General features: G+C 37.6%; 1 protein-coding gene across 1 annotated transcript; it reads left to right on the top strand.

Annotated features, from left to right (window-relative positions):
* The first annotated feature begins 7,692 nt into the window (after positions 1 to 7,692).
* On the top strand, positions 7,693 to 23,605 carry KCNK16 (potassium two pore domain channel subfamily K member 16). Its single transcript, XM_070740901.1, has 5 exons — positions 7,693 to 8,008; positions 12,683 to 12,797; positions 13,587 to 13,753; positions 20,524 to 20,689; positions 22,817 to 23,605. The coding sequence occupies exons 1-5, from the start codon at positions 7,796 to 7,798 to the stop codon at positions 23,038 to 23,040; spliced, it is 885 nt and encodes a 294-aa protein (XP_070597002.1). The 5' UTR covers positions 7,693 to 7,795; the 3' UTR covers positions 23,041 to 23,605.
* The last annotated feature ends 12 nt before the right edge of the window (positions 23,606 to 23,617 follow it).

Below are 23,617 nucleotides of genomic sequence, written 5' to 3'. Positions count from 1 at the left end.
CACCAGTGCAATCATTCATTCATTAATAAAAGTCTAGTGAAAGAGATGTATCCTAGTTATTCTTCCAAATAAAGAGAGAAGGAGCCAAACAAGTAAGTATATTCCACAACCTGGAAGCGAGGCAGATGATTCTCCCTTACATCCCGGAAAGATAGCCTTTAACAAATGGGACATCTTCAGAAAGGCATCTACTGCAACCTGGCATGCTCAAGATACAGGTTGGCTTTTGATGGTCTTAAGTCATTTGTAGTTCTAAAGGTCAGTAATACTATGTTAAAATGTGCCTATTAGGTAATTGGCCATGCAGGTTCTTCAATATGTCATCATATAATCTTTGTAGTTGGCACCAGTTGAAGTAGCTACTACATGTCACTCCTCATGCAATTTTCAGATTTGTTTCAAATATAGTTCCATTTAGAGTACATTGCAGCAATCTACACAAAATTTAATCTAGGCATGGATAATTATCCTAAATCTGAGCATAAATAGTTGCAATTGACATACTACCTCTAATTGTACAAAAATGGTCCTTGCTATAAAAATCCAAAAGCAGCTGAGAATTGATGAGAAGATCATCTGGTCCATCCAGACAATGAGCCTTTAACTCCATCCAAAACAGGCTGAATCACCTGTTTCCTATTAACCAGTAGGAAACTTCCACTTTTCCTGAATTCAATTACAACGTGTTCTTTCTCATCCCCACCCATTAATGGAGGAGGAGGAGGCATATGAAAGAGTTTCAGATTTCTCCTTACATTTTCCAGGACACATAAATATACTGTAGTTTAATACACTCCTAAGGGTTGTTTACAGTACAATACATTTACTTAGAAGAAAATGCCATAGTTTAAAAGGGATAATTCTATTAAATGTGTAAGGATCTTTAATCATGGAACAGAGACTATTGTTGACTTAATAATGAATAATAATGTCCCCGGATGCTTAATTGAGCCTACACCCTGGCAACATGCATAGGATTGCATTTTTCAACGTACATACAGAAATGACTTCAATTATTCCCCTACTCCTTGGGAAAACCATTCAGTACTTACAGAGCAGAAGCTGCAATTCTAAGCATAGGTTTATATTTGTGTTTCAGTCAGCTTAATTGCCAGTGGAAAAGTTTTCCTAGTAAATAATCTCTCATGCATGCTGAATACTAACCAGCTTCTATGATATCTAACCAATGGCTGCTTAAACCTGTCAATATAGTAAACACTATTTATCGTTTCCAGTCAGAGCAAATTGCTGCTTTGTTTGCAGAGAAACCCTGGGTGAAAAGAGTGCTGAGATGAGCAAAGATTATAAAGGTCACACTCCACTTTCCCTTCTGAGATTCTTATCAGCAAGGGGAGCAAAAGGAAAGCAAAAAGTGAATGCATGTGACTATAATTTCAAGCTAATATATTGAAATTATTAATAAAGATCTGAATTACTGTAGCTCTGTGATGGCGAACCTGTGCCACGTGAGCCGTTACTCTAACTTAGCTCTAACACAACCAGCTAATTTTTGGCTCACATGGAGGCTCTGGGAAGGCATCCCAAGAAAGCCTCTGAAACCTGGGGAGGATGAAAAACGGACCTATTGGGCCCATCAGACGTTGGGCCCTGTAGGCCCATTGTTTATGGCCTCTGGAAGGCCTCCAGGTAGCAGGGGAGGCAGTTTTCGCTCCCCCCAGCCTCCAGGAAAGCCTCTGGAGCCTGGGGAGGGTGAAAAATGGGCCTACTGAACTCACCGGAAGTCAAGAAATAGGGGAAGGGGTCATGCATGTATGTGGGGGGGGCAGAACAGTGCAGGGCACTCATGCATGCATGCACAGGGTGGTAGGGCATGTGGGGGATTGAATTATGGGTATTATACGTTATCATACGCATGCACGCTTTCGGTACCCGAGAACAAGAAGGTTTACCATCACTGCTCTAACTTTTAAGTAAGTATATATATTGTGTTGACTAAAGCAGGAAGTTCTTGAATCATTTGGTGATTCTCTCTACATTAAATATGAAAGCTGCTATCTTTACTTGTTTGTTTCTATTTCAAAATATGCTTTGCTAAATCATAAAGGGAACTATATTTCTAGCAGAATGAATGCTGAGATTTCACTGAGGCTTGCCTCGCTGGGACACCCCGCCTCCAGACTTCCGTTGCCAGCCGAAGCGCCCATTTTCATGCTGGTGGGATTCCCCTGCTGGGATTCCCCTGCAGCATCGCAAAATCCAGAGGTGGGGGTTCCCATAGAGGGGAGCCTCAGAGGAATCCCACCAGCATGAAAACGGGCGCTTCAGCTGACAATGGAAGTTTGGAGGTGGGGCATCCCAGCAGCAGCAGCGGGTTCGTAAGGTGAAAATAGTTCGGAAGAAGAGACAGAAAAATCTTAAACCCCGGGTTCGTATCTCGAAAAGTTCATATGACGAGGGGTTCATAAGACGAGGTACCACTGTACACTGAATCTTTTTTTAAAAAAATGCCGTTTTATGATAAATTTGTAACCAATCATTCTCCTGTAGCTTGCTAAATTGTAAATACACCCTAGTTTCTCTGTTTTGAGGTCTTGCCAAACATGTCCTTGTATGTTTGGCCTGGCTTTGTAAATCTATAATGGATTCTGGCGACTGAAGGATTCTGTGTCACACTGACTGAGAAAATGAACCTCAGCTTGCTCCTCGTGGATAAGTGAGAAGGGAAACAAATGTAAGTTATAAATAAGATATAAATACATTCTGAATTTTTTCCTTACAAATTTTACTCCAGCAATACCTAGTTTTACATATTGTGAAGCACCAGAGATATACTTTTTGAAAGTAGAAATTTTATATTAGGTGCAAATTGCAAATTCAAGCAGGCTGAAGTTCCCCAAAAGGACTTTAACTCAGTGGAGCTGCAATTCCCTTTCCATAATGTAGTACAAGCTCCTGCTGACATTCTACCCTTGATACTGTTTTGTTGCCAATTTTACAAATACACTCATATGTATTCAGATCCATGCAAATGAAAGAATGTTGTGATGTTATTAATTTGGAGTTCTTCGCACAAGCAAAACTTAGGACATTGAAAACTTCCACCTCTTTCTTCTCTTTCTCACAGGATATCTATGGAGCTTCTCAGTCCCAAAGATGCTTTTTCAAGAGCCAATTGGACTTTCTGGTTTTCTTTGAAGACATTTCGCTTCTCATCCAAGAAGCTTCTTCACAGGAATTGACTTCACAGGAATTGACTTCACAGGAATTGACTTCAACAAGCCTTTTTAGGATGACTCTTATGATAAAATCTAGTTGTGGTTTCTATTCAAAAACACAATAAAAACAATAGGGAAAAAACCTATTGCAACATTAAAAGATGAAGAAGGGGTTTTATGGTGCTGCAGGTTAAACTGTTTTTAAATAAGATCTTGCACAGTTTTCCATACAGCTGCCAACAGAAATGCACCTGTATAATGGATTTTCTTCATTATAAGTCATAATGAAAAACCATATTGAATTGTTTAGATTAAAAACATGGTTATAGTGAAGGAGCAACTATAATCTCAGCTGGGTTGAAGCACACTATTAAAAAATAAGTTATCCTTCTTATGATTTCTCGTGCTATCCTCTAATGAAAGTACTGGTGAAATGAATCCAATGAATAAAAAATTAATAAAAATATAATTGCATAGTATAAAGCAGAAAAGTCATCTACAGCCAGAGGTCGAATGGATTGATGTAGATGTTGAATACTTAAATGGTGAAAAACATCTTATTCACCTTGTTGGGATCAATGTATGAATGAAAATATGGCATAATGTTCCTAAAAATTCTCCTGCACAGCCTTTTGAGATAAAATTGATTGCACTTGAAGTCAAAACAAAGAGCACACACCAAAAAGCTGTGTGATGTTCAACAAGCCAAGCCAATCAGCATAAGGATGATCTGGGATGACGTCCATGCTATGAGCATCAAATTGCCCAGTCATTAAGATGGGTAGCTATAGATATTGAATGAATTAATGATGTCTTGAATTAGCAGAACATCAGCCAAGCCAAGAAAACATCATGACATGTTATGATAATGAACAAATATACAGGTGCAAACTTGCAGATTCCAAAAACCCAAGTTTAAAATAAAACCAATTAGCTTTAAAAAAAATCCAATGGGCAATTTGCTACTTTTTAAAGCTTTCGCTGAAATGCCATCTTGCACAGATAGTTGCTTTCTTCAATCTCCGGCTGTTTTAGCTCCGTCCAGCAACCAATCACAAAACAAAAGTCCAAAATCCCTTTCAGGCACTCTCACCTTACCACTAGCGACAGGAAATCCCTCCCTTTCTCTGTAAGCAACTCCTCCAGCCCTTTCCAGATGTAACCATTCGGCTTCCATCCTGGCACCGCGTTGTCTGCGCAGCCGTGTTGGCTCAGGCATGGCTGCCTGTCTGGCTTCACCACAGCTGGTGTGAGACAGGCCAGTTCACTTGGTGGGGCATGCCGGCTCCTGCCAGGCCCCTGGCAGCGTCCCATGCATCACTCTCCCTGCAGGAGAGATCCAGTCTGGTTCAAAAGGACCAGAACCCCCGGGCAATGGGAATTCGGGTCCATTTCCAAGGGAGAGGGAATGACACCGCTGCTGCGGCCATCAGACCCCACCCCTTCCTCAGGGATGTTTGGTTTACTTTAATCCTCAGGTCTTTCTCTGACAAATTTATTTTCTCTGTTGCCCAGATAATAGTTTTCTTAAAAATAAATATTTCTCCTTGTCTTTTTTCCCCACTAAAACCCCTTGTAAAATCATCTCCTGACATGTCTTATGTAGGAGTTTTTGTTCTTTTTATAAAACACCTGTATAATATATTTTATTTCCCATTGATTGATTAGCAGTGCTTGTTTCTTTAGCATTCTTTTAATCTATTACTTTATCCCTATCATTAGAGATAATAATCCTGTCAAAACACTTTAGAAATCTCTCCCATTCATCTGATTAAATGGATTTGTTTCTACACCAGTAATCAGACTTCAGTTTTTAACTATGAAATTCTGACTAATGCAATGTGCAGACCTTGAATGAAGAAGTGCCAGTCATTCAAGGAAGGATCTCAGATGTTTTTAATAGATACCAGAAGGTGAATTTCACTAAATAAAGCCATTCTGGTGCTAGTCATACCACTGAGGCTGGCTGCCATGATTTCTTCTTCCTTTTCTTCATTGTAGTAAACTTACATGCTACCTTTCCACCCAAACACATCCAAAAGACTAACATAAGTAAGTAATCACAATGAATATGATGTAGGTAAGTTGTGAAAACATCTACATTGCACACTGCTCTCTTATTTATTTATTTATTCATTCATTCATTTATTTATTAAATTATCAAATTATCAAATTATTACATCATTAAATCATTAAATTACTAAATTATTAAATTAATAAATTATTAAATTAATTGATTAAGTGATTAAGTGATTATTTAATTATTCAATTATTTAATTAGAGTTGGAAGGAACCTTGCAGGTCATCTAGTCAAACCCCCTGCTGGTGCAGGAGACCCTACATCACGCTAGTCCAATAGCAGTCCAGTCTTTTCTTGAAGGTCACTAGTGTTGCAGCGTTCACCACCTCTGCGGGCAAGCCGTTCCACTGATTGATTACTCTCATAGTCAGAAAGTTCCTCCATATTTCCAGGTTGAATCTTTCCTTGTCTGGCACTTTGGAAAATAATGTGTTCCCCTCCGCCCTGTGGAAACCTCTCAAGTATTTGTAGACTGCTATCGTGTCCCCCCTGGACCTCCTCTTTGCTAGACTATCCATGCTCAGTTCCTGCAGCCATTCCTCATATGTTTTAGTTTCTAGGCCCTTTCTAGTTTTTACTTTTACCTCCCTATTAAATAATGATTTGAAGGATACCCAGTTGCCACCCAGGATTCTCACTCAAGGCATTTATGACCAGGCTCAAATTATCCTAGTTGGGACACATGATATACACACACTCCTTGCCCCCCCCCCGACTTACTCACTCATGTTTCGTTTAGGCCACTGGAGCAGCTTCTTCAAATTTTTAAATGTATAACCATTGCCCAGGACAAGGAATTGTGTGAGTCTTTGGAGATTCCCTGGAGAACATTTATTTATGAAAGTACACTTGACAATTTATCAGGGGCCCCTAAAGTAGTCAAGCAGAGTACTTGAAGAATAAGGGCCTCTCAAGTCAGAGAAGGACCCCACTGACAAATCAGACAATCAAGATCTGGGCCCCTAAGGAGCTGATCCTATGTCATCTTTTAAGTATACATGTTGGGGCTTTTCAGATATGCAAACAACTGGAGTATCTCTCTCAGTTGCACATAATATTGGACTGGTTTGTTTCTTTAAGAGTTGTTTTAATATATTACAGATTGTTCTTGTTAATCCATAAAGTTGACAGGGCATCCATTAAGTTGATTAAGCAATTCGATACTCATGCCTTCAATCCCATATGGAGGAGGAACATGGAGAGTTTTAAAGCTCATAGCCTAGTAGTTCAATTATTAGAAACCATTCAGCCTGATCATACCATCTTGATTAGTTTGGGCACCTGAGGAAACTATTCACTTCAATATTTCAATGCTTATTATTTTGTGCTTTATATATTTTTGCAAGTTAAGGTATTTTCCAGTTTTATGTGGCATTTTGGAGATATATTACATGGCACGTAACCTATTAAATTTTAAATTAACAATAAACATTCCCAACCATCACCATCTGGAGTGAGGAGAAAATCCTATTGTCAGGCACTATGTAGATTGAAGTATACAGCAGTGTTTCTCCTTGTGGAGAAGTATTGGCTTATGCTACACTAAGAAGCTGTGTCCTGCTCCACAGCAACCACATGTATAGATGGCAACAAAGCACTTCTATCATAAGTGATAACAGGGGACGCATTGCTACCGTACTTTGGTACTAGGACACATATTGCTCATTTAGCTCTTTACTCTGTCATGTGCACTCAGGTGGGAGAAGAGCAGAGTAGGTTACCCGAATCTCTCTTTAGAGTCCAGTGCAGGGAAAGATTTCAGTTCCTCTTCTGGTTTTCCATTTCACAGGTCATGGATCTGATGACAAGACACCTTATCTGTGAGTTTTAGCAACACTTAAGTACCTTAAACATGGTTTCTCTAAATTATTTCTATGCCAACTTTTCCTATTTGCATGTGGCTTTTCAAATGCAATTGCTGTACGGATACTCGGTTCCTAATACTGGTATCACCAGGAGTTTCGGCGCCGTTCCTGCCCAGCCAATGCTATCTAACTGCTGTATGATACATTCCAAATTGCTAATACTGTGAAACTGACAAACGTAACAAACAAAAGAAAATATGCATGATGCAGCATGCAAACTAGGAATTATACAAGTTAATGTTCAGCACATCTGGAAGGCATCAACTTAAGAGATTGCTACTGTAGCTTATCCTATTATTTATCACGGGCATGCTAGTTAAGTCCATTTACAGGTCTTTTAGCCCAATTTTCCAATCCCCAAATGTAAGAAATATTGAATTTGTCTGTCTGTTTTTTACTTGTTAATAGAAATACATCACTGTGACCAGAAATGCAGTAACAAACCAGTGTGATTTTACTCCCAACTGAAGAAAAGAGGTGGGAGTTAAATGTGTTTGCTTTAGTCTCATGTTGTGTAGACCTGGTGCTCACAAGCTGTTTAAACAGGATCTTAGCTGTGCGTGCTGAAAAGACAGCTGTGCAATTCTTCTGTGCCTCTTGGAGGAAGAACATTAATCCATGGACTAAATCTTGGTTCCACTAGGTCAGGTTTGCCTGTCCACCAACAACAAGCCATGCCTTACCTCACCGTGTGCAACCGGCAGCTTAGCTGGACTCTGACACTGGTGCTCGGGTATCTCTTTTACCTACTTCTGGGAGCCATGGTGTTCCAGCTGCTAGAGAAGCAAGCAGAAGCCCAGAGTCGAGACCAATTCCAAATAAAGAAGCTTATGTTCCTGCAAAACTATACGTGCCTGGATCGACAAGCTCTGGAGCAGTTTGTGCAGGTAAGGACAACCTTCCACTCTCAGTGTCTATCCACACAGCCAATGCTAACATGGAGCTTAATCTCTGGAATGGATGGCTAATGCATAGAGAATGCTGGCCTTCACTTGGACAGTCATTTAAAGAGAGTCTGTCTTCTAAAGATTATCAAATTTAAACCCAAATTTAAACCCAGAAAGCTGGAGAAAGTTTGTCTGTTTAATATACATTCCTGATTGTCAATATCAGTTATTTAGTTTTCCCTGTGTGTGGTCTAGCCAGGGCACCTAATTTCTGTTGAGAAATAATTCAATCATAGAAACATAGAAGATTGATGGCAGAAAAAGACCTCATGGTCCATCTAGTCTGCCCTTATACTATTTCCTGTATTTTATCTTAGGATGGATATATGTTTATCCCATTTGTTTAAATAGAGTTACTGTGGATTTGCCAACCACCTCTGCTGGAAGTTTGTTCTAAGCATCTTCATAAGTATCTTCTCATTATCCAATGAAAATGCAACAAAAATAGAAGAGCTCTTTTATTATAATAAGGTCTCTTCCTACAGGCCGGGTTAATTAATAAGCGCTTACCTGTATGGACTTTTTCCTGGCTGTATATTGTACTTTCCCATCATTCCAATTGCAATTCTCTTTTCTTTTTTTCCTTCCTACTAAGGCCAAGCACGGCATGCAGTTTTCTTGGGATTTCTGTGGGCTTGACAAGCTATGGCACAATTTTCGGATATTTACAGTAGATTCTATTTGGTCATTAGGCTGAGTTGGTTACATATTATTTTATTACGATGTTGGTTTTATTGGTTTATCAAAATACAAAGAGAATTTTTTTAAAAAAAGTAATGGAAAACTAGGAAGAGGGGGAAGGAAAAGAAAAGAAATATAGTGCAAAGAGAGAAAAGAGGGAGAAAAAGACACCAACTTCCAACTCTTTTTAGCACAGTACAAGATAACATTATAACCAGTAGAGGGTTGCTACCAATGCAGTAGCAGACTGCACACTGGTAGCAGTTGCTAGATTGTGCAATTGGCGCGTAATGCTCCAGTGGCAATCCTATGGGCACTGCCATCTTTTTTTGTATTTTTTGCTTCCTGCGCATGCACAGAAGCAAAATCTCTCTTGCGCGCATGTCCCCTTGCAAGATTTTGGGGCATTTTTGCTTCCTGCATATGCGCAAAAGCAAAAACACGCTGGGGAAGCGCACGTACATGCACAACACAACTGAAGCTGTGCACGCAGTGCAACGGCAGTGGCGGTAGAAGCAATCTGCCCCTGATTACAACCTCAAGTTTAGAATATTATATCACAGAATAGATCATTAAACTCCAATAATTTATTCCATTTTTAGGTCTCCAGTCCTTTGGAGGTGGAGCATTCCCACGTGTAACAGGAATTTGCAGGGAGTTTTCTCTCCCCTTGTACTTGGGGGAAAATGGGAAGCTACATCTGCTGCCCTCTTCCCACAGTCCCTCTCCCCCAATGTGATTTACCCCATAATATTGTGGAGGATTTTGAGAGCTCAGCACACTCATTCATTCTAGCTGATTATATTGTGGTGTAGGCGGGGTAGCATTTTGGGTAAAGTGTGCTAACAAAATTGTGATTGTCTCTCTGCAAGAAATATTAACTCCATTTTTTCTTGAGAAGATGATGCACTCTTATTACTGCAAAAACAAGGAAAACCTACAACTCACAAACAAAAATCTGATGGCAGCAAACATGTATCAGTGACAGCTTGTAATTGCCTAAACAACACTGATTAGACCTCATTACATTAGTGACATATATACTACAAGGAAAGGGTATCACTGTTAAATGCCACTGGTTCTATTTCTGGATTGTTGGATACTACACATAAGGTGTGTATGAAATAAAGAGCAAGTTATGGTAGCTTTCTTTATGCATAACTATAAGACATAAACCACAATGCATATTGATAGAGAACCAAAGCATTATGGCTTACCAAGATGTGTGAATTGGATCCAGACATATGAACATAATGTTTTCTGTTAACAATTCATGAAGCAATAATTCAAAGGAATTATTTCCCTTCCATTTAACTTGGGGAAAATTGAAGCTGTTTCTGCTACCTTCCCTATCCCCACTGCGATTCTTCCCATCATATTGTAACATCTGAGAGTTGCATAAATCCCTTTGCTCACACAGATTGTAAGTGTTGGGGAAGGTCAACAGGCACACCTCTAATCCTAATGCATCTCCCATCTCTGCCATTGTACAAGTGCTAACAAGTAGATAGAGCTTTTCTAGTTTTGCCTTCCAGCTTAGTTACTAAAGAACTTACATATTTCCATTTTCTTTCCTCCGGGGCTATGTTAAGTTAAATCCATGAGGGAATTGTTATCTTCTTTGCTGTACAAACTCTAAATTGAAGGGTTCAGTTATTCTATCTTCCAATCAGACATATACTATTCCTGAACATCCCCATTCAAAAAAATCAGTTAAGACAGAATGACAGAAAGTAGTAGAAATAAATGTTGCTTAATGTTCTGTCGGGCTCTCTGGTAGAATCCTCCCAAAAATTCACAGGTACAAATTTCAGATACACACACGTTTGAAAATTCAAAACAATGTTCTTTATAATGAAAATTCACTTAAACTAAGCCCTCTTTTGTTATAGCAAAGAGCACTGGTCTCCAAACAAACTGGTAATTTATACAAGTCCCTTATCAGTCCTGTGATACTTAGCTTGCAGCTGTGAGGCAATTCAAAGTCCTTCTTTCACAAAGTGAAACACACTTTGCTCTGGTTTAGTTTCAAAGCAGGGAAAAATCAGCACACAAAAAGTCAAAGTCAGTAAAGCAGTCAGGAAACACAACAAACGATCAGATAATCCTCCACAATGGCCAAACCCACATGCTGCTATTTATAGCAGCCTCACTAATTACCACAGCCCCACCCAACCATAGGTGGCCTCATTTTCTTTGATAATAATCTCTCAGTTGTTGTTGCCTTTGCATCGCTCTCTGCATGCGTGGCTGTATCATTAACTCTTGTTCTGAATCCAAGGAGGAGCTAGAGAATTGATCTTCTTCTGAGCTGTCTGCCACACTCTCCTCCTCCCTGTCACTCATGTCTTTTTGGTCAGAGGAGCCTTCATCATCAGATTCCACCGGGGGCAAAACAGGCCTGCAGCATGTGGATGTCTCCCCCACATCCACAGTCCTTGGGGCAGGAGCTGGGCCAGAGCTAATCCCAACACTTAATTAATAAAAAACATCAACATAAAAATGTCAGTTCCAAATTCCTAAGTACCCAACAATCAATTTTCCATTGCAAAGCATTAATCTAGAAATGGGAGAATGTAATGGATATTTGCAGAAAAAACAGTATCAGACTACATAATTAAGTGCATTTTTTTAAAAAAGATATATATTTGGAGAGATTTTTTAAAGAATGGCAATTTCTGAGGAAAAATGGCTTGGCCCTTTCATATATATGAAGATTTCATATTTTATTGTCTTTGGCTCTTGCTTTGAACCAATAGCTTAGCATTTGATCAAATTGATAATTATTATTTTCCCCAGCAAAATAGTTTTAATGATTGCATTTATAATCAAAGATAAGTATGTAGCTTGTCCTCTGCAAAAAAACTGAGCATTTTGTTCTCAGAAATTAAGAAAATGCCTCATACTTGCTGCTTTGTTAAAAATAAACTCAAGTTTCTGAGATAGGCATGTTTCATTTTGGAGCATTGTTTTTTGTGATCAGAGTTGGTTGATACTGTGCAAAAACACTAGAGGGCGCCGATATTTCAGTTACAGCATAAATCTTCATAAATATAATGCATTTGCCAAGTATCAGCATTCCAACTGGAATCCTTGTGATTATATTCGGCTTAGTATCATTGTACTTTGGCCAATACCCTTACTCAATGTAAGCCCATTCTCTGCTTACACCAACCATCGCATGGAAGTTTATGTGCTGGCACTTCTCTAATTTCTAATGAGATTCAACAAAGAAACATCTAGGCTAGATCATAAGATAGAATTGGAGGATTTCATCATGAGCATTGCAGAGATCAAAACTGCAGCTATCACAGTAGGCACATGAAAGTACAGTGGCACCTCTACTTAAGAACTTAAATCGTTCTGTGACCTAAGTAGAAAGCCACTCATTTCCCATAGTTTCAGTCTTTTCCTAAACCCCTTCTTACATTATTCTGGTATTAAATGGTTACTGCATTCCTCCTATTTCCCCACTTTAGCTGATCCACAAGCAGTGGGTTCCAGTGAAAACGTCCACTCCAGATCTTCCTTCACCTACTAAGGATGATTAAATCTGTCACTTTTAATTATTTTGAATATTTTTTAAAAAATTTAAATTCATTCTACTTCAATATGCGTTTTCCTTTAATCTACCTATTTTTATAGATTATACGAGATATATACATTAACCATTTAACCAAGAGGGCACAATCTAGTTGGTGCAAAGATCAGAAGCAACGTGAGAAAATATTATTTTACTGAAAGAGTAGTAGATGCTTGGAACAAACTTCCAGCAGACGTGGTTGGTAAATCCACAGTAACTGAATTTAAACATGCCTGCAATAAACATATATCCATCCTAAGATAAATTACTACTTAGTTACTATAATCTCCCAGTTTTTGTTTTTTTTAAATCATTTTGTTCCCCTTCATTTACAAATGTTTTCATGACAGGTCATTATGGAAGCCTGGGAAAAAGGAGTCAACCCTGAAGGAAATTCAACTAATCCTAGTAACTGGGACTTTAGCAATAGCTTCTTCTTTGCTGGAACTGTGGTCACTACTATAGGTAATGTTAGTTATTCCCCTCTCCCCACCCCCAGAAATCTTTCTTCTTTAGATTTTCATAATATTTTAGGTAAAAGTTGAGACATGTATGACTGATGATACAAAGCAGTTTGCAAATCTGCATCAGAAAAGTTTCAGTCTTTGACATGTATATTTTTATGTGATTTTTTTCCTATGATTTATTGCCTTGTCTACAGAAAGACTGACAGAAAGATAGAAATACACAACTGATACAGAAATACACAATAGAAAGACAGAAATACAGTAGTACCTCTAGATACGAGTTTAATTCGTTCCAGAAGGGAGCTTGTATGTCGAACAACTCGTATCTGGAACAAATGGCTTTAGACTTTGTTTTTCCCCTCCGAGATAACCAGAAGCAAGGATTCTTGCGCCACCTAGTGGACGCTCGGCTCGTATCCCGAATTTGAGCTCGGGTCTCGAAAAGAAATTTCTCTCCCCTCATGGCTCGTATCTTGGAATACTCGCATGTGGAGCAGCTCGTATCTAGAGGTACTACTGTACACAACTATATCAGTATTAGTTGTGTATTTGTGAAATCTGCTTTTGGGCATTCAGCACATCAGAAAGCACATGAACTAGCCAAAATTCAGTGTTAAAATCCCCGTAATTTCAATCAATAAGAAGCAATAAGATTCTGCAAGTGTTTAATTTTGGCTGGATCAAAATAGGATGATATATGAAAGAAGAATAAGCAGCATTCTAATAAAATATTTTTTTCGTGTAAATTGAGCCTCATTAAGAGATTTGATTTCTTTCCTTTCTATAGGTTATGGGAACTTGGCCCCAAGTACAGTAGCTGGACAGGTCTTCTGTGTATTTTATGCTTTGTTTGGGGTCCCTCTTAATTTGGCATTTCTTAATCGGTTGGGGAAAGGACTCAGCACACACCTGATTGACCTGGACAGATGGGTCCACAAGTCAGGGCGAGCTCAGGTACAATTGCTCATTTATTCCTATAACACATTACAGAGGTGATTTTCATGTATTCATAGGACACATGAGAGTATCTTGGACACATGCCAATCCAGGGCAGTGGAAGACTTTGTTGATTTGAACTTCCGAGTAGTGACAGGTTATATCAAGCTATACATTCTTGATAAAAGCTCCAGAAGACACAATCTGTTGATGCAACCTAAACCTATGGAATGCCAAGAAAAGTACAGGTAGTGTTTATTTAATAACCAGTTGCTTAGCAAGTGTTTAAAATTATGGAGTCTCCAAGAGATCGTGACAACCCAATTCTACAGTTCCAACATCTGAGTGTGTACCACATAGTCACATGACTGTATTTATGGCCTATAAATGTAAAAAAGTTAAATTAAATTAAATTTCAGGAGCTTTGCAACATGCTTACCAATATGGCCAACTGAAGTAGTCCACAGTTGTGACCATAATGTATGATATTTTTTGTTTCTGGACCAGCAAAAAGTCTTTAAAGTCAGTTTTCCAGCCAAAAAAAAAATACCCATAGAAATACATGGATTCACTTAACAACTTCCACATTCACTAAACATCCACTGTGTTCACTTAACAATGGTGGTAATTGCTTAATGACTGCCACAAAAAAAGGCATAAAATTTGGTGCAGTCACGGGGGTGTCTCAACTTATAGCCATCATGACTTATAAATTCTGGGCTCCAGTATGATTTTAAGTTGAGGATTCCCTGTATCAATTGTAGAAGTGGAGCCAAAGGGCTAAGTATGTTGCAGCAACTAAGTGGAGCCAAAGGGCTAAGTATGTTTATTTGTTTATTAGATTTGTATGCCGCCCCTCTCCATAGACTCGTAGACTTAGTTGCAGCAACTAAGCAAGATCAGGGGATAACACAGAAAACCTAGATGGCCAGAAAGCCAGAATTTAACACAAAGAAGAATATCATTACAGTATCTCAATTTCTTTTGAATGCTGTCATCCTTGTTTTCCCTATACTTTGCTTTGCAGTGGTGAATACTACATAGCCCTGAGTACTTGGTAGATGTTTTCATGTATAATTATGAAGATGTCTAATATAATGATTTCCAGATATGTTTATATCCTTCTCTCTTCATTCCACATAACTGAAGTAACTAGAACACAAAAAATTGAGAGGCAGCATTTGAAGATAGCAGTTCAAAAAGATGGTAACAATGTATTTCAATATTCTCCTTGTTAGCCATAATATTAAGAAAGAATTGTGCATTGATTCATCTATCACCTCATTTGTGACTCTGGAGATCAATAGACATCTTACTTCTTTTAATTGGCATTATGGATATGACTTTATAGTTCTCTGAAGCCTGAGAGTAAGTTCAAGAACAGGACCTGATTGGTGGGTTTTCAAATTTTTCACTACTTTAGTTGTTACAACTTCTCATAAATTGCATAACTACCATAGTTGTTAAATATTGTATTTATAAGAGTCCAGGTTGGAAAACTTTGTCACTTCCTTATACTTTCAAATCTCAATTGGGATCAGAGATAATAAAGTTATCCTACCTGTTATGCTGGCAGCCTGGATAAGAGACAATGGCAATTTGGCTAGTAAAATACATGGATATTTCCATGAGCTTTAACTGACTGAAGCCATAGTTACAAATATGGAAAAGCAGCATTATTAAGTTAGTGGAGGATAAAGAGTTTTAACCAATCCAACATCTTGTCATAATCTGCTGGAGGCCATTTGCAAATAGGACATCGAATCAAGCAGCTGACAAGGGCATACCCAAGAATACTGAGGGCCATTCATTCTCTCCTTCTTTAGCCTTGATATCCATTTCCATGTCATTTCATCTTTCTGAGTGTATACCATATTTTTTGGAGCATTAGACACACATTTTTACCCCCAAAAAGGTGAGAACCTGGTGCATCTTATACACTTAATGTGGCCCCACCCAGTCACCCCCACCTTTTGGGTTTTGCCTCCCAGCAATTTTCCTCCTTGCAGCAAACAGCACAGAACCTGATTAGCACAAGCAACTGTATCCCAACCACCAGCTGATTCAGCACAAGCAGGACACATGCTAGAACTGAAAGTGAAATTAGCTGCAAGGAGGCAAATTGCTGGATAAGAGAGAGGCAGAATTTTATTTTCTGCTGAACCGGGTGTAAGGAGGTAAGTGAATAACTATAAATGTCTGTAGAACGTTCAAATTATTAAGCTTGTTTTATTGTTGTTCTAGACAACTTAACAAAACAAAGAAGCTTTTTAAAATAAATGCTTGATCTGAAAAGGCCCAGTGCTATTGCATCCTCTTTTAATAGCAGATAATGTATACTTCCAGAAAGCCACATCAGTTTTCAAGATCTGTAAAAGTATAATCTGAATGGTATTTGGCTCCCTCAAGATTAACAAAAATTATCCAAATTTGAGCCCAACATGTTGGAATTGCAACAAAGAAATAGGCACCTTCTTTCATTTGTGGTGGATGTGCCCCAAAGCAAAAGATTCTGGAAAAGAATCCATAAGTGGCTATTGGAGATACAGAACTCACTACAGAATGTATGCTTCTAGGAATAAGGACAACAACCCCCCCTAAAGAAACAATATCTAACTACCCATATAACTACCGCAGCAAGGATTTCCTATGCACAACTATGGAAAAACAAAGAGACCCCACCAGAAAACAATATCATAGACAAAATTTACAGATGTGCAGAAATGGATAGGATGACCATGGAGATTAAGGGAACTAGTAACTCAGAATACCATGTGATTTGGAATAATTGGTACAATTGGATTGGCAATAAAGGCAAAAGACAGAGATAAAGTGTGAAAGGACATACAAAAATAAGAAATATATAAACATTTAATGTAATATATGTATTTATAAAGAGTTAATGTAAGAAATGTAACAAATATAAGAAAATGGGCATAGATCTGTATTAAATTATAGCAAGGTTGTTTTTAAAACCTGGAAAAACTAATAAACAAAACTATTTTTTTTAAAAAAGTATAATCTGAAATGTAACAAGTGTCCTGTTTCACTATTAAGATAAGGCAGCTGAGTTAAACCCTGACTTAGTTATGTTTGGAGATCTATTTAAATAAATGGGATGAGCTAGTGTGACTACATTTAAGAAAACTTTCTGGCATTAATATGCTGCCATAATATACATTTCACCAATTCTTTGCTATTTCTATGGGTCAGGCACACATGCACAGAAATACACAGCAAACAGTTTATATCATCTGTCCTGTTTGCTGGGAGAAAGAGGGCAAATTTCTGGGAGGAAGAGGCCTTTTTTCCTTGTTTTCCTCCCCAAAACTAAGGTACATTTTATACTCTGGTGCATCTTATATTCCAAAAAATACAGTAATTTGCCTCTGAATTCTTGTTTTGTGACAAAAAAATTGCAACAGGGCCTTCAATTTGCAACTATTTGTTTTAAAAAACTGTTCAAAGTTACAAAGGGTTGTGGAAAGTCACTTATCCTCAATCATCACACAAAGAACTGATTCAATGTCCTTGCAGTCACATGATCAAAATTCAGGCACTTGCAATCCTTATATATTTATGAAAGCTGTAGTGTCCTCTGGTCTCGTGATCACCAGGTGCTATCTTCCCAAGGGGCTTTCCACAAACAAATTCAATGAGAAAGCCAGCTTTATTTAACAACCATGCGATTCATTTATTAACCCTGGCAAAAAGAGGTTGTAAAATCAGGTGCAATTCACTTAATGACTGGATTGCTTAGCAACAGAAGTTCAAGTCTCAATTGTGGTTGTACATTGAGGATATATGCCCCAATAATCAAACAATTTCCGTTTCACAGCAATGAAGTAAAATGTAATAAGGGAACCTATAAGGAACATAGGGTAACCCTATGTTTTTTCCCCCTTACATATTGAGAAAAAATCCCACCATGAATTTATCAGCAGCAAAGCTGGACATTCCACTCTCATCAAAAAAGGACACCCACCCCCCACCCACCCCCAACATCTCTCCTTAACGGCCTTTGAAAAATGATTCTCTGTTGAAAATTGTGTCCAAATATTGATAATTACTTTTACAGGAATAGGAGGATGATTTCATGCGTTTTAAAAGGGCTTGCCAGGCAATTTTCATGAGTTACAATACATACATTGGGGCAAGATGCATAGCAAAATTCATTATGTTGCAAGATGTAAACATTACAAAATTTATTATGATTTTTCTTAATACCGGTACTTAGAGAAAAAAATGCCAGATCAGACAGCTAGCCTGACCCAGATATGGTTTTTCATAAGTTATACATTTCCACACCAAAAATCAGGGAACATGGGAGAGACATAATGAATATCCTGCTAATGATGGTACAAAGCTTGGCTGAATTCCTAAACAGGTGAAGACAAAATTGTTACACAACTCTTTGGCCCTCTGCCTTTGACTGAGGGGTGAACTTGGCTGGGAGAATAGTCATAGACAGCAATGTCTCATATGCTTTCTGTACATTTCAGCAAGACAGAATTTCATATTACATCATTTCTAAAATGTAGGTGATTCATGAGATTTCCTTCTATAAAATGCTTTTTAGGTTTAAGGATATAATGTAGAGGGAAGGGCAGTTTCTTGCATTTCCCAAAAACTGGATTTTCTTCTATTTGATTTACGAGAACCAAATTTCTAGACATCCAAAATCTTGATAGGTAGAAATCTGGCATGTTATTGTTACCTTGCACAAGGTGAGTTCAGAAGGCATGGTTCCTGAATATTTAGCATTAGTACTGAAGAACAGTTTTCTGTTCCTGTACCTGTTTGGAGAGAACTATTGAGAATTGTTTGGAAATATATGGAAAGAAGCCATATTCAAGAAGCTGTTTCGTTTCAACATACAAATAAGAAATTTCATCCACATTTTCATGAAAACACCATATAGTGACTGGTATTCAATGTTGCAACTGTATTCTAGGTATCCTCCATTCAATGTTTTCTGATGAGAGGCTATCTACTAAGCAATCAACATTCTCTCTTTTTTTAAAAAAAAAAACTTTATTAAAATTTTCATAAAAAGACAAAACCGACAAACATACATTTAACATGAATTTGGGGTTGCGATACCCCTGCTTGTTTTAGAAGTTAAATTTCCATACAAAAAAAGAATACCTTTTTAATACTTTAAATCAACTTAATACTTTAAATGAAAAGAAGAAGCTATATTTAATCTTGTATACAAAAACTTTCATTTATAACCTAGGTAAAACACAAAATGTAAGTCATACATTCTTCTTTTTATTATTTATCCATATATACACTTTATTCCATACTACATAAAATTCTGATTCTACTTGGTCTTTTAACCGTCTTGTCATCATATCCATTTCAGCGCAATCTAATATTTTCTTGATAACCTCTTCTTTGGGGATATTTTCCCCTTTCCAGTTTTGCGCGTACACAATCCTGGCCGCTGTCAAGAGATGTATAACTAAATATAAAATTTCTTTCTTATATTCCTGACTAGTTATACCCAGTAAGTAAAATTCCGGGGTTTTTTCTACATCCTGCATTACTATTTCTTTTAAAATTCTTTCTATCATTTTCCAATAGAGCTTAACTTTACTACACATCCACCATTGATGATAGTAGGTACCTATTTCTTTCTTACATTTCCAACATAATGGGGACACATTGGGGAACATTTTTGCTATCCTATTCGGTGGGATCAATCAACCTTCTCTAGTGTCAATCTTTCCAAGTTGTTCCACAGTTCCCATTGATTTCTAATTTTTACGTTTAGCTTAATAATGTACAGACACATTTCCTCAGTCCTGCCCCTTTGAACCAAAGATATTTCATGTTGGTATCAATTTCATGTTTTGATTTTAAATTATCTCATTTGTTTTAATGTGGTAACGCAAAGAGACTGTGACTTGGGCTGCCTATATAACTACTGCATCAGGAATCTATGCAGAAAATAGTTATCATTTTGTGGACAGAGATGTACCTCCACCTTCTGTAGAAAAGAAATGAAGAGAATTGGGATTATGAGCTCATACATGTTAATGCTTGGGTTAACTTTTCCCCAACTGTTCTTGTAGTACTTCAATATATAGGAAACTCTAAGTAAGAAAGTTGACAGCTAACAATTTTCTCCATGAAGACTACTTTCCCTCTCTTTTGGACTGTAAGTTTAAAGGTTTGCAAACTCCATTAATTTATATAGTGTCAGAGGTGGATTTAAATTCAATAAGGTTGGCTCCCACAAGTGATCAGGTATCAACCCACACCTTTCAATTATAAGTCTATTCTTCATCAAATCTATCACCAATGTCATAAATGTAACTTAATATATCCAATTGTGGCTTCTTCTTCATATGACTAAGCATCACGTCAAGGATAGCCCAGCAAATCTCTATTGTGATTTGGGGCTTTCATATGGATGAATGTAATCTTCTGTTTCACTTATTTCTGCTCTTTGATAACCAAATAGAAAAAGTACTGCATTCTGAAATGATAATAGTCATACCAATATTTTAAAATAACTATACAGACCAGGTGTGAGTTTCACAACTAGAACTCAGCTATACACCATTTGGGGACTATAGAGAATAGCTTTGAATGTTTTCAACCACATTTTAGATCAGGGATGTCAAACTCACATTATTATGGCGGTATCATGTGATGAATCAGGACTTTCCTTCCCTTTGCTAAACCAGGCATGGGCATGGCCAGCACATGACGCATCTGGCCCGCAGGCTGGCAGTTTTACAGCTATTGAATAAGCATTCCATCCTTATGTTTCTCAGGTGGTGCAGACATTAACCATGGTATTATTTCTGATGGCTGGGACTTTACTCTTCCTGGTTTTTCCACCAATGATCTTCAGTTATGTTGAAGGCTGGAGTTATGGAGAAGGCTTCTACTTCACCTTTATCACCCTCAGCACCATTGGATTTGGAGATTATGTAGTAGGTAATAATAAAAGTAGTTGTTGAGCACTGTAAGTAAGAGAACTCCTACCCAGCCCATTACACCAGCATTGATTAGAAAAAATTCTAGAGTAACCCATGATATTTATATAGCATGTAAATTATATTTGCAATGTACTTTTTTGTTCATTCATTCAATCATTCCATTAGGAGTAAAAAATACAGGTTCTTACCTTTTTTAAGAGATAAAGGTGCAAATGGCAAGTATCTCTTGCAAGTAAAAAATTCAAGCACATTTTTTAAATTTTTGAAACACAACTCACTCATATTGTGAGTTCTTATGCAAGGAAACTGACCTTTCATGAGATTTTAGCTTTTTAAAAGACTTAGTTTTCTTTAAATGGCAAGTTCCCACTGTGTCTGCCATATTTTCTACAAACATTTAACTGACAGGCTAAATTTTAAAATAATTTACTATTATTAATAGGTAATATTAATCTGCATAGATAGATGTGCAAAACACCATGCTCCAGACATGCTACACACAAGAGTGCTTTAATAAGGACAAAGTGCTTTTAAAAGGACCAAACTGAGTTACTGACTGCAGCTGAGTAAGAAATGAAAATGCTACTGAGAAACATTGGTGGTTTCTTTCATTCAGAATTATATTTATTTGGAAGGAAAAGGAATCTATTTTCTATTCCAGATGGATGTCCTGCACAAAATCAAGCTGCAACTCACTGAACAGCATCTAATTTACATTCCTTTTCACCTGAAATTTGACATTGCAATTCCGACTGACATAAAAACTATCAGTCACAAATTACATGTTATATAGGTCACAAATAACACGCCAGAGGAGGTTGTGAACTCCCTAACTTTGGACATTTTCAAGAGGAGATTGGACTGTCATTTGACTGGGGTGCTGTAGGATTTCCTGCTTAAGTAGAGGGTTGGACTTGATGACCTGTAAGGTCCCTTTCAACTCAAACAAACAAACAAATAAATAAACAAACAAACAAACAAACAAATAAATGTTTTTTTTTAAAAAAAAATGCATTTCCTCTTTTTTTACCCTGAGTCATACTTCCTGCATTTCAGGTTTCCATGATGTGAAACTATTCTATAGACAAATGTTTTTCTCCAACAATAATTTCAAGGATAAGGCTGAAATGCTATGGAACTCTACACTAGTCTCTTCTTCCTTCAGCTCATGTGGAAGAGAAAGAAGTCAATGGCAGCATTTGTGCAGAAGTCACCTTATGATCTTCCATTGGTAGAAGCAGAGGGCAGGGGAATGAAGAGTAGTACACTATAGTTTTGGACTGGAGAACTCAAGATTCATGTCTTGCCAAAAAATTGCAGCTCATCGGGTGATTTCAGGCAAGTCACTCCAACTAAACTCACATAATGAAATCCAGAATAACCCTCATGTACACTACTTTTATCTCAGAAAAAGTAGAAAACCAATGCATGGATTTTTTTTTCCTGCCCAAGATCCTGAAACAATTCTGCCAGTTGGATGAGGTAGTGCTAGACTGGATGGAGTGAACGGAAGGGAAGTAGATTCTGTTGCTGAGGTCATCAGAAAAAGGTCCTAGGTCGGACAATACAGGGCTATACACAATGAAGGTTCCATGTGGCCAGTTGCAATATTTAAGAAGTTGAGTGACAATCTGATAAAATAAATAGAAGTTGCAAATCAAGAAGGAAACAGCTCATATTCATTATTAAATATCTCCCTTAAAAAGGAGGAGGGAACTACACAGGCAATCCACTAAGTTTGTTCTACCTATATGTGCAAAAGTAAAATAGTGTCAAGTGCTATTTTGAATAACTGGAAGCTGCACATTTTTAAAGCAGCAATATATTTTTCAGGCTTCCATGCAACTATGAAGTAAGTCTCAGCTGCTTTAATACAATAGTTTTTAAAACAGCAGTCATTGATATAAATCATTTAAGGAACTGCAATTTTTGGAAGCTCCTGCAGAACTCTGAAAAAATAGTACTGGTCTGAAGAGGAGTTACATTCACTTCCCTATATGTCCCAAAGCAATTCCGCTTCTGAAGTATGCCTGTATATGTGTGCACTGTATTCAGCTTGTTAGAATACTTTTTCTGGTATTCAGTTATGAGAAACTAAGTTTCCATTTCTGTTTTTTTTCCATAGGTACTGATCCTAGCAAACATTATATTTCAGTGTACCGAAGCTTGGCAGCAATTTGGATTGTCTTTGGTTTAGCCTGGCTTGCTCTGATAGTCAACTTGGGAGCAGACCTAATGGAGAAATTCCTACAATTTAATAAGCAAAAGCCAGATCCAGGGACAATAGAAGTTACTGTTTCCAAAGGAGAAGATAATCCTGGACAACCCAAGATCCATATTCTCAGCTGAGTGTCTCTGATAGGTAGGAGCTTAGAAGAACTTCTGTGAACATTCAAGGTGTGTGGATATGATACACTGCTTTCCACCTATAATGAGTGAACAATTTCATAAAGGATAGAGGGATTTCCCCCCCACAAGAAGTAGTAACAACGTTATGTGCAAAAAGCTGCTGAATGAAAAGCATGAAGAAAAATTCACTGAGAGCATAATTTATTACACTTTCCATTCATCCAATTAGCTTCCATTGAACTAATTATTAGAACAGACTTATTGGATGGCTTTTGGGCATGGGGTTCCAAAGTAACTTTTTAAAATTTTCCTGGAAGAAATCAAGGGTTTTTTCTTCCAAGATAACCCCAATTTCCCTCAAGCAAGTAGTGAGTATTAAACAGGTTAACAAGCAAATATATGTTAAACAGGTTTTCTAGCAGAAAAAGAATGCACATATTTCACTAGTTCCATTTATGAAAGAAATTTCAGAGAAGGCATGGTTACAAGCTACTGAATCTCAATATGACGAGCTTTTCTTCTCCTAGCCTCCTTCTATTATTAGACTAAAAAAAGACAAGAAAAAGCAACAATTTAA

This window comes from Erythrolamprus reginae, chromosome 1 (assembly GCF_031021105.1).
Source record: "Erythrolamprus reginae isolate rEryReg1 chromosome 1, rEryReg1.hap1, whole genome shotgun sequence".
Classification (NCBI taxonomy): domain Eukaryota; kingdom Metazoa; phylum Chordata; class Lepidosauria; order Squamata; family Dipsadidae; genus Erythrolamprus; species Erythrolamprus reginae.
Note: the sequence above shows the minus strand (reverse complement) of the source record. Positions and strands in the feature narration are given on the sequence as shown.

Excerpts from the sequence above, each read along its gene's own strand:
- KCNK16 (XM_070740901.1), top strand. The coding sequence starts at position 7,796 with ATGCCTTACCTCACCGTGTGCAACCGGCAGCTTAGCTGGACTCTGACA. Across the intron at positions 8,009-12,682 it reads CTCTGGAGCAGTTTGTGCAG|GTCATTATGGAAGCCTGGGA; the intron begins GTAAGGACAACC and ends TTTTCATGACAG. Across the intron at positions 12,798-13,586 it reads AACTGTGGTCACTACTATAG|GTTATGGGAACTTGGCCCCA; the intron begins GTAATGTTAGTT and ends TCCTTTCTATAG.